Source organism: Cyanistes caeruleus, chromosome 6 (assembly GCF_971803275.1).
Source record: "Cyanistes caeruleus chromosome 6, bCyaCae1.hap1.1, whole genome shotgun sequence".
NCBI classification, from domain to species: Eukaryota; Metazoa; Chordata; class Aves; order Passeriformes; family Paridae; genus Cyanistes; species Cyanistes caeruleus.
This window is the reverse complement of record NC_141706.1, coordinates 53,890,494-53,902,021: the sequence shown is the minus strand read 5'-3', so window position 1 is coordinate 53,902,021 and position 11,528 is coordinate 53,890,494. Positions and strand designations below refer to the sequence as shown.

General features: G+C 42.3%; 1 protein-coding gene across 9 annotated transcripts in view; it reads right to left on the bottom strand.

Moving 5' to 3' along the window:
* Window positions 1–6,488: 6,488 nt before the first annotated feature.
* Window positions 6,489–11,528, bottom strand: part of PPP4R4 (protein phosphatase 4 regulatory subunit 4) — a 78,514-nt gene continuing 73,474 nt past the window's right edge. For 4 of the 9 annotated variants that reach the window (XM_086895594.1, XM_086895584.1, XM_086895585.1 and 1 more), the window contains one exon: window positions 6,490–6,582. In XM_086895594.1, the coding sequence (XP_086751720.1) occupies window positions 6,555–6,582 (28 nt within the window). In that variant the 3' untranslated portion in view covers window positions 6,490–6,554. Of the gene's footprint in view, window positions 6,583–11,528 lie in introns of all 9 variants that reach the window. The other 5 variants (XM_086895582.1, XM_086895588.1, XM_086895583.1 and 2 more) reach the window with 2 other exon arrangements.

The following is an 11,528-nucleotide window of genomic DNA, read 5'->3' as shown; positions in this document are numbered from 1 at the left end:
TTTGTAGTCAGTCACTGAGCTCTGCCAAGCACCTCAAACCTTGTGGACCAATGCTGGATGAAAGACAAAAGTTGGTGCAACGGGGGAAGAGGAATTGAAGGCAAGGAGCCAGCCCTCGAGGGCAGTCCCAGTTCTCCCCCAAAGACCCTCCTCTGGCCTGCCCTCCCACCAAGCCTGGGGCTGCATGTTGGGCCACTGGATGTTCAGTTCTTCCCCACAGCCAGGCAGCAAGACCATGAGGAGGGCTGGCCAAGGGCCACATCACAGAGGGGCAAGGGGACACCCCAGGCAGGAGGCTGTGATCCACAGCCCAAGGACCTTCTGGCTGACTGCTCTGTGGCTAGCAGGCACAGAGCTCTGTTGACATCTGTCCTACAGACAGCATTTCACTGCTTTCTTTATTAGCCCAGAAACCAAAGGAAGCAGTACAACAGGAATCAGTAGGAGTCCTTTTTCTGTGCCTTGTTATCTTATCTCTTATACTGGTACTCTGTTATTCAGTCACTAGATGTTTAGCAACTTGGCGAAAAGCACCTTTTTTTTCTCTTTTTCTTCCCCCACCCCGCACTGGATAGCTGCAAGAAATAAGATGTCATCGTTATTTATTCTGTTTTATCTTCAGGAGCTGAGCCAGTCAGCTACAGATTAGTGGAAGGCATCAGTATGCCTCTACTCATTGACAAAGGAGAGCAGCTCACTGAGAAGAAATGCGACCACGGCTGAAACTCTAGTAGGTTGCTTTCTTCATGGTTACATGGAAAAAAACCTATTTTAAAACAAATCTTCACAGCTCTAAATGACTGTCAGTCCTATGACAGCAACACAGAAGTTGCTGTGGCAAAACCACTGCGTGCTCATTCACAAGTGTCAGAGTTCCCAGCCTCTGACCAGAACTGATGCTGAAAAATCCAGTGGTGTTGGGGCACCGAAAACAGCCAGCATTTTTAAGGACACTGTGCTGCAGGCCACATGTGAATGTGGTTGTGCTGGTTATTGATTGTGGCAGACAAGCATGAGAATCTAGTTTTGTTTGTCATCGCTCCTTAGGCTATCTGGGTATAATTTGAAGCACTTATATTACAGCTTGATCTAGTTTTATCCATTATTTTATATCCCTGGGTTGGCTATGTTAATTTACACAGAGAAGCTATTTGCCTGGTAAATGGTGCAGCTGAGAGATTATCAGACTACCTACTGTGTTGAAATAGCTGGCTTCAAAGAACAGGAATTCACTGTTTAATCAATTTAACATGTTTGACCACAGGTAAAAGTCTAGCATGACTTAATAATTGTATAACATTTAAAACTTTAACAAAAGCTTCTTGGGGGATTTATTTTATTTTATTTTATTTTATTTTATTTTATTTTATTTTATTTTATTTTATTTTATTTTATTTTATTTTATTTTATTTTATTTTATTTTATTTTATTTTATTTTTTTAAATTTCTTGGGGGATTTAATTTTCAATATCCTAAAAATATATCCTGAGTCCCTTATGCAGTCATGGGGAAAAGACACACTACTGGAGTGGCTCTGCAGTGGAAATGAGCTCAGCCTGTCATGCTGGCCAGTGAAGGTGATGCCATCCCACGGAGCCCAGCAGCATCAGCCAAGAAAACCTGTCTAACTCAGCAGTCTCCCCAAACAGGCAGATTGTGTGTGCATGTTTCTTGGTCAAGTTTGTGTCCTTTGGTCACAGAAGAAAAACTTCCTAATGATTCCAGGCTGTAGTAAAATATAAATGCAAAGTTCAAGTGTGTGTTTGAGCTGGTGGCTGCAGAAAAGCTCAGCCTCTTTGGTTAGCACAGGAGATCATCTCGTTCTGCTTCTGCCCATGGCACCAGAACTGGCAGTGCTGGGGCTCTAGCTGAGGCCTCTTGGGCAGAGAAAATGGGGGTATCCCCAGAGGGGGATGCTGATCACCAACAGGAGTTAGGGTGAGAAGAGGCTTGGGGTTGTAGCTCTCAGCCTCACTGCCAGGCAAAGAGCCACTGACCATGGTACAGAATCCCAGGGTCATCTGTCAGGTGTCCCTGGGTCCTTCCTTGGGTAGCACAGGCAAGGGCATGAGGGGAAAGGAAAGATTTCCATGCAGCTGGAAATCTGAAGCCAGGAGTGAATTTTGCTGCCATATTTGTAGGCATGATCTCCCTGGCAGAAAAACCACCAATTTCCAAATGTCCCCTTTAACATGACACAAGCAAGCCCCACAGTTTTTAGGATATGACAGCTGAGATCACCTTATCGCTGCAGAATCAAGAGACACAGAAACAGTACACTTTGTTTCAGCTTAGCTCTGCCTGACATGTATATCATATTGTAACCAGTGCAGGTCATGTTTATCAACATAGGACATATCTCCATGGCCCCTGAAATGCATTGAGATGAGTCTCACACCTCATGCAGTTGGGGAAGTGAACAAAACCACACATCAAGATAGCACAAAATCTGGATATTTTTGAGATTACTGGGAGATTGTGATGACAGCACTTTATAAATACAGGTTTCTCCCCAGCTCAAATGCATCACTGTTGAGATGACAAAAGCAACCACGGGGTTGAGGACTCTGCTGCCTCCTGGCTGTTTCCCCACACTACTGAGCAGTGTTGGGGCTGCTTGGCATGCCAGCAGGGCTCCCTAGGTGGGCTGTGCTCCAGCAAGGCATGCTGTCTTCTCAGATCCCTTCCCAAGATCTGCTCTGAGGGTGAGCAGATGGTGCAATTTGGTGGTGCAATTTGCCACCATTCCTAAGCAAACCCTGGCTAATGGACAGAGACACAACCCAGGTGCTCCCAGCTCTGCATCTGTTTGCTTAAGTCCTGGCACCCAGGCTCAGTGTCCTGTTTCTTTCCTACAGATGCATCCACACACAGACAGACTTGCTCACTGATCTTTATTGTATGGTTTGGGGACATTAAAGTGTTAACCACTGTTAGTATAATTAAACCAAATTAGTCTAAAGGAGATGGTGGCTAAGGCACTCTCAGTGCACAGAGGAGATTCTATGAGAAAATGCTTTGCTAGCTTATACCTTTGTTTTCTGCTCTCTCGGGGCAAATTTAAGATAACGCTCATGTTTGATTTGCAGTGAGCATGCTGACTTTGCATTGTTCTTCCACCCTGTCTCCCTATTTTAAACTAGGAGATAAAACTCTGGATGAAGACTCCATTGCACAGCTCATTTTTCTTTTCAGCAGAACTGAAAAAAAAATGAGGCATTTGCATTTCATGTGTGCTTAGGACAAAATTTCAGCCTTTTGCTTTTGCAACCTCATCTGTTAGAGCTTGTTTGCTTGCAGGCTTTCAGTGTCATGCTGTGGACTGGCCTCAGCAGCTGAATCTATCACATCTGCTTGAACCAGACACGCTGTTACCAGCAGAAACTGCAGCATGTACAGAATTAATTACTACAATGGTCCTTGCCTGAGCAAGAGCAGTTAAACCCGCAGCCTGCTCAGTGGAGTAAAGGAGTTATGTCATGATACCACTGTCTCATACAGAGACTGTTTATGCCACTTCTTCCCCTGAGCAGCATGAGCTGTTCTGCTACAGGCACAGCTGTATTGGTGTAATTGCTCCTACAGGGAGCCTCCCCCTGGCTCAGCTCTCAGAGAGAGCTCAAAACACCACGGCAGGTCTGGGCACGCCAAGAGTGAGAGCTGCTGTGTAAGTCAGAGAAGTATGGGAGTCACACAGCCACAGAGGGGCAACAGACCTGATCCTGGGCTGCTAGTTGGCAGTGTAAGCTGTGAGCATTGCAAGGCTTCTCATGTTGAATTTTGGTCAAAAAGGCAGAAAGAGTGAAATCAATTTCCCAGAATTATATTCAGTGATGTGCTGAATCATTCCATCTTCCAGATGCACGCAAAATGCACTAGATGCACACAAAACCAAGGTTCTCCTATGATCTAGAGGATTGGTTTAAAGTAATATAGTTCTAGATTAAAAATTTTCTTTACAGAAACTTGTTCTGACATAACAAATCTTTTTTATTTCTCATCTGCTGAAGAGTTTAAGAGTTTAAGCTCACCCAAGAAGTCACTCATACTAGAACAAAAGTTCATAAAAGGATTTAGGATAGTAACAATTTTCCATCACAGTTCCACTGCATTATTTCTTCAGCCCTATGTCAGTTAAAATTTACTGATATAACAATAAAACATCCACACAGAAAGCGCTGGTAGTTTTCCTCCCCTTTCTACTGGAACTGCCTGTATCTTATATGTTTCTTTTTACCATGAAGAACATCAGTTCTCTATTTCTGATGTTCTCTTTTGTGCTCCTGATGTGCTGCAGCCCATCACGTTACACATTACCTGGGAGGGGCAATTTGATCTGGTACACAACAGCAGCACATGGTCACACATGAGCCACATTACTCATACTCAAGCCTAAGAAGGAGTGGAGACAGGATGTCTGCAGCAGGTTAAAAGCAAAGATGTTCGTCACACCAACCTATATGGAGTACAGGCAGGCTGGATTATCATTGTGTCTGACCAACCACAAGCATCAAAGCAGGTGCAATGACTGTATTCTTCTTTAGAATGGGAGCACCTTTGTGTCCAAGCTTAGATCTTCCAGGGCCTACAATGGCTACGTTGTGCCTAAGCTGTAAGATGACTACAGCCAAGCCAAAGATCCAGGTTTGGGTGGCAAGTGTATGAACCATGATGTTAAAAAGTCTCTTACAGTCTCTTGACAGAGTCCTCAATTCTTTGCTATTACTGCACTGTGTTCACAAGAGCACTTGTTTGCTTTTTGGTCAGAGAGAGCAAAGTCTTGTTAAATATAGCCACTTGCTCAATAAAATGTAGCTGAAATATCATATTCACCCTACGCTTATCTTCTGCTGAACAGAGATGTTGGCTGACAAGAAGTCTGACCACAGGACTGGCTGTCCTTTAGAAGGACAGTGACTGGAACTTGAAGACACCACTGCTCACTGAAGAGGAATGGGTGGTGGTGTGTAATTTAAACCTCCCGTCAATGCAAATGCTCCCATGCTCATTACAATGCCAACAAGAAAAATGAATACCTCCATCAAAAGCAAATTATATGATGCAGAAATCTTGCATTCATTCTATAATCACATGCTGACCAAGGTTACTATCATTTACTATAAGAGCGACTTCAGTGGGATCCAAAAATTGTTTCATTATATAGGGAGTAAAATAGGTGCTTTCAATCAAAAATGCCTAAGAAGGAGCAAGTAAAGATGCTAGATGAGGCCTTCTGGGAGGTAAGAAGGATGTCTTGGATGTGTTCAGTCACTTATTCTGATCTGGCCACAGCCCCAGGAAGTGTCTGAAGTAAGACTTCTCCCACACTGGAGATACCACTCTCTTTAAAGGAATATATAATACAGTGTATTATAGGCTTTTAAATGCTTCAGTTTGGCACAAAATCCTGACTGTAGGAGGCTAGGAGTCTTTCCAAGAAAAGGCACAGAGAACAGTGCTGATATTGTAGTTATGACTGCAGCACAGAAGAGCAAGATTAACCTACAGCTGAATCACCACCATGGTCCTGACAGTGAAGGTGTTTTGAGCTGACCCGTGGTCCACATCCTGTGGGAACACAACTTTCTACTCCAGGTGACCCAGAGAGTTCACTGAGAGACTGCATTGTCCATGCCAACCACGTGGGAACATGCTGTTACTAGCCAAGGAACAGACCTCGAATGGCCAGATATGTTTCATGGATTGATGGAATCTTGGGCCAGGTTTTGAGTGCCTACAAGGTTATTTTTTCTGAGCTCCATTCGATAAAGTCTCAGCTTTCTGCAACCTTGATTGTTGTCCTTTTCTTCTCTCCTCTTTCCAGCTCTCCTATCACCCTGTAGGAATGGATACTTACATAAAAACTGTTAATCATGAACATATCTCACTACTCTTTGTTATCCCAGAAGTGAATATGTCGCTCTATTAGGAACAGCGAGAAGAACGACACAGACTCTCTATGGAGTCGATCAGGAGAATTTCCTCCTCAGTTTATTACTTCAGGTCTTTTTTATAGACTGATACATGAAGAGTACAGAAAAGAAACTCTTATTGGTTAGTAAACTACTACATCACCATCATTGGTCAGTGGGGCACACCACTTCTCGACCTTCTCCTGCAAAGAAAACAAGGAACAAACAAACAGCACCTGCAAGGCTGTTTTCTGTCTCTGAGGATTGTTTTAAATCCTCCCCATAATTTCATAGGCCACTTTCTCAGGCAAGACTGAAAAAGCTATGCAGCCTGTAATTTTCACAGGCACTGTGCTTCTCTGTTTCACAGTTAGCATCCATATGAATATTAAGATTTTACCTACCTCTGACGTTGATTGGATTAATTTACATCTGAATCTGAATGCAAACTTATTTGCACTGTTTTGGTACATACAAAAAGTTACCTGGCCTGCAGATTCAGTGAAATCTGGTGTCCATAACTTCTCTAGTGTGGATTATCTGATGTCTGGCAAAGATGAGCTCACCACTTCCTCCCACAGTACAGGCTGTAAAAGTGTCTGGCCTGGTTCAGGTCATCCAGCTTCATGGATTTGGTATGTTTCAGACCTTTACCATTTTGTCACGGTGGCTGCAAAAAAAGAATGCTTTCAAAATATATAAAATGCAATTGAGAGAAGGCTAGAGAGAGAGAGAGAATGAGATAAAGAAAGTATAACCTAAATCTCAAAAAACACAAGCTGAAAATTTACTGACTCATAGTTCAGGGTTGGATGGCATTTTAACCAGAAAATATCAGGAATTGGTTCGAGCAGTTCTGTAGTGGTCTAATAGAAACCTCTCAAAAGAGCTTTAAACTTAGCACCTGATTTACATCAGGACTGAAAGCAGTTCATGCATTTGCTCCATTTGCCAAATTTTTTTCCAGTACAAATTATATTCTCACTAGCAATGTATGTGCATCCTTAAGAAGTTCCATTTCAAAGATGAGTAAGGTTGCTAAGTGACATTAGCGCCTAAATCAAGGAAGTGAAAAATTAACACCTCACATCTGGCACTGCCCACATATTAAATCCAATATTCTTATGAAACACAAAGAAAGCCATATTTGAGTACCTAAACAGCTCATAGACAGAGGTTGTTGTCCACTTAATTGTTTAACTGTCTTAATAATTTTCCTTAAGAGAAAAAAACAATGGAAATGCAGATACTGTAGATACTGTCTTCAAAACATGGATGCATAGATCACAACACAGACACTGGCTTTAAAAACCTCAAAAATGAGTAGAACCAGAGAGGCACGGGCATGTCTCATGGAACAACAGGTACTATAAAGTGCTGGAGCAGCTTAAACAAACACACCAAGTCCTGTATGAAAACTAATTCCTGCTTAAATACTCCATGAGACCACAGCCAGGTTTCTTGAGGAAGAAGTGCTGGTTTTGAATATCCAACCATGCATCCTCCAACAGGAAGAGCACGCTCAGTGCCAGGCCTGCAGCAGGTTACTGCACTGATATTTTGGTTCAAATGGAAAAAACCCTATAAAACACAAGTACCCAACCCCACAATGCAGAGCTCTTTGCCAGTCACTCTGGACAGTGTAGGTAGCACTAACTTGCACTCATTTGGCACTTTGTAACCCTCAGCACATTTCACAAGTGCCAGAGGGCACCTTTTGCATGTCTGCTACAGAGGCCAAAGTGCAGAGATTTCTTCATTACATCAGGTAATTGCCTCAGGCCAGACAGTCAAACCCTGCAAGTCCCAGAAACTTGATTGATTATCACAGCAGTAAGGAGATGCATGTGCAGTGCATATAAATACAGAATTTGGATAAGAAATAGTGGGCAAATAAATCATATTTCAAGTTCAGGTCATCAGAAGTTATTGATTGAAAAAATTTCTGCCATTCTGAATATGCAATGGAAAGGGATTTTTCCCCTCAGACATACCAATCTCTTACACACTTTGTAATTCCTGCCTTTTGAGTTGAGTTTTTTCCAGGAATTTAAAATAGAAATGCACTTGCATTTCACATCTACTGGAGAAACTGGAGATGCCCTCCCTGGAGAACAGAAATATCTACCAGTGCCATTTTTTTGAGTTTGTGTCTCCTGCCTGCTCAAGTCCTGTCTCATGACACAAACTCAGTAAGGCACAGAGAAGGGCAGCTGTCCAAACACACAAAATTATCCTTCTTCCCATCTGAGAACTAAAAGTTGTGATGACACCTGCTGGCTTCATGGGGACTCAGCAAACACCAGCCAGGTCCTTCTAGAGCTCCTCAATGCTTGCAGGTAAAAATGGAGGATAAATAAATAATTGCGAATTAAAATTTTTCATTGCTGCAAGTCAGAAAATCACAGGAAACAGGGTTAGGAACATTAAAAGGTCATTTACTCAATCCTCTGGGAAAAAAAACAGGGTTTGTGCTACTTCCATCATCCAGCATGGATGATTGTTTTACTTCTTACTGCAAATTGATAGTACTTCTCTGGACACAGTGTTACAGTGTTTCACTATTTTTGCATTTCCTACAAAAGATTCCATAATCTTACAGCAAGTTAATAATACAGCAAGATGTATTATTAACAGAGAATTATACTTCAATTTGTGTGTTCAAGGACAGTTAGATAGCACTTGGCTGTGAAGTTGAAAGCACAATGGAAATACTTCAGACCTGTTTATGAACTGCTACAGGTTTACTGCTTTGTCCACCTTGTACACCCACCCCACCCCAGGAGACATGCAGGAATAGGTACCTTCCAAAGAGGCTTTCCCTGCAGGAATCCTGTCACATGAACAGAGGCACAGTTGTACAAATGTGTCAAGCTTATAAACAGTGGAGGCCTGGAGACACAGTTGCATCCTGATGATTTCAATTATATTGTGAGTTTTTGGAGTGGGAGAAGCAGCAGTCACCTTGATGAATCAGCTTGTTGACAAACTAGGTATGTTCAGGAGACTGTACAAAGAGCTTCTTTTATAACTCTTGGAGCATTTTAGTTTATGTGTTATGAGTAATTTCACAGTGAGACTTCAGAAGAGCTACAGATCCCTGCAAATCATCACCTGCACTACTCCCATTTTGTTTAGTCTAAGAAATGTGGAAAAGGCTAGATCACATTCAGCCTGAATATTTTCCTGAACTGACACTTTTCACTTTCTCATGGCTCTCAAGTATGGTCAGTATTTCTGACTGATTTCACCTAGATCCCTCAAGACAGTTGTAAATACTTGTGTCTGCCCTCGAGAAACCAAGTGAGTAGCCACTCTCACTGGGAAGCTGGTAGAGATACAATTAATTAAACCACAGACCTGTAACCTGTAGTGCAGCCTCAGTAGTGCAATCATGCCCACCATATCTCATAGCCCACTTTGAATCTCAGCTGTAGTCGAGTTACAAACTGCTAGATCATTACTGGGAGGAATCATAGTCAGCACAGGGAACCTAAGCCCCCATACCCTGAATATTAGGATGACTGGTTTCTTCATGGTCACAGAAGGCTTCCCAAAACTGACTGAGGAAATTAAGAGGAAAAGCAGCCACTGGAATAGAGTGTTGCCAGCCCCACGAGAACTGCAAAAGGAAGAATTCTGTCGTATAACAGAAACTGTCTGACTATTTGGAACAAGCAGATGAATCTGCCTCTGCAGTATCTACCCCCAGGTACTCAAGAGTCACAGGGCTTTGTCAAACAGATTGGTGAGAACCTGAACTACATCATCACTGCCAAGTTTTTCAGAGTTGCATATGCATCCAAAAACAGTTGTCTGTTAGAGAACAGAAGGTCTTTAGCTCAACTGTTGCCCAGCCTCAGCACTGGCACAAGCTCCCAGCAGAGATGGGACTGGGCAGCAGTGCACTTGTATTGTCCTTGCTTGTTCTGGTTTCAGAGGTGGTTTTGCCCTAAACTGTGGAAGAGTGCATTTCTGCCAGAGTCACACACTGGCAATCCTCTCCCAGTGAATCACTCTGTGAACATGTATAGCTTGGCAGAGTGTTACCCATATGTTGTGTGGAGTTTAGCTGCTCAGAAAGCTCTGTTGAATCCAAAGGGCAGCTGACAATATAAATAGGAGCTGGTGGGAGGAATACGCTACTCCTGATAGTGTATGGTGGATACGCTCAGCAAGGTGTTACCTGGCACGAGAAACTAGCAAGGGCTTTGGGAGTAACTAGAGAGGAAGACAACTCTCAAATCACTGTGCACAGCCAATACATCTCATAACAGCATCCTTTTTCCTCTGGGTAAAACAGGATTGATATGGCCTTTGTGATCCAGCTAAGATTTAGCTAGAGATTCCAAGACTTTAAGATTTCTTCAAACCCTTCTTTTCAGTATCATCTATAAACAATCTTAATCTTTTGATTATTAAACATCAATATTGAGTGTCTTAGCTTCCAGCAGTGACCACATGTGTTGGCATCCTGGTGCAAGGAGGAAGAGGCTTGTTTGCTACTGTCACTGCAAAGGACTGCTGATTTTGCTGGCACAGAAGCCAGGCTCTGGTGCAGGTTTTCCTTGTAGTTTCTTTTGGGCCACAACCACAGTACCACATTCTCCAGAAGACACAGAGATTCAGAGGCACACCACAGTAATGCAGCTTTGTTGAACCATATCAGATGCAGATTTCTTCCATGCGATGAGAAGACATTTGAATTTTAAATCCAACTGAACTAACCACAAATACATATAGACTAGGAAGAAAAAAAAAAAAAAGTCCAGTCACAAGGACAGAGAACAGAAGTTCTGAAGTCACTGGTGCATCCACAGTGGAGCTTTTCATGTTTAGGGACTAGACTGCCTCATGTTAGAGCAGGGCCTTCAGTCCATCTTATTTTCCCATATTCTTTAATAAAGCGCCTACACTGGGGGCCTATTATGACTGGGATTGCTTCTAAAAGGAAGAATATTTTAAATTCATTTAAACCAACAAGAATTTAAGAAACTAGAGCCTGTAACCCCTCTGTTGGACTTCTTGAGAGCATAAACCCCTCAACTGCCCTCTAGTACAATGTCCTTGCAACAAGGACACAAATCTGGTTAGGCAATGGAGGGCCACATTCAGTTCTTAATCCCTCCTTAATCAACTCCTGCATTCTGTAAGCAGACACTCTTATAGAAGCAATACTCATCAGCAACAAACAAAAGCCTTTTTTTAAATTGAGTCCTGGATGCCCTAATGGTTTTAGTCTTTCTAAAATGTCCAATGCACCCATTTAGACTGCATTTTTTTTTTTTTTTTTTACAGTTCAGTGGAAAATTAGAGATCAGCACCCATATCTCATATTTCAAAGCCAAATTCTTTTTCTTTTACAATATAAATTGAAATTAAGTGTTCTATCTCATTTGGTAGTATTTTTGAAATTATTTAGGAGCATGAGGGGAAGACAGGAAATTCCATGTTTATGTCTTATCTGGAATTAGGCCAACAATCAAAGTAGTGGGGACTTTAGACCATTCCATGCAATAGAAATTGTTGAATGAACTATCTGTCTTAAAGAATGTGCCTTGCCCAACTAATAAGGCTCAAGACCCAAAGCCACCCTTTGAATCTGTTCAAGCAAGA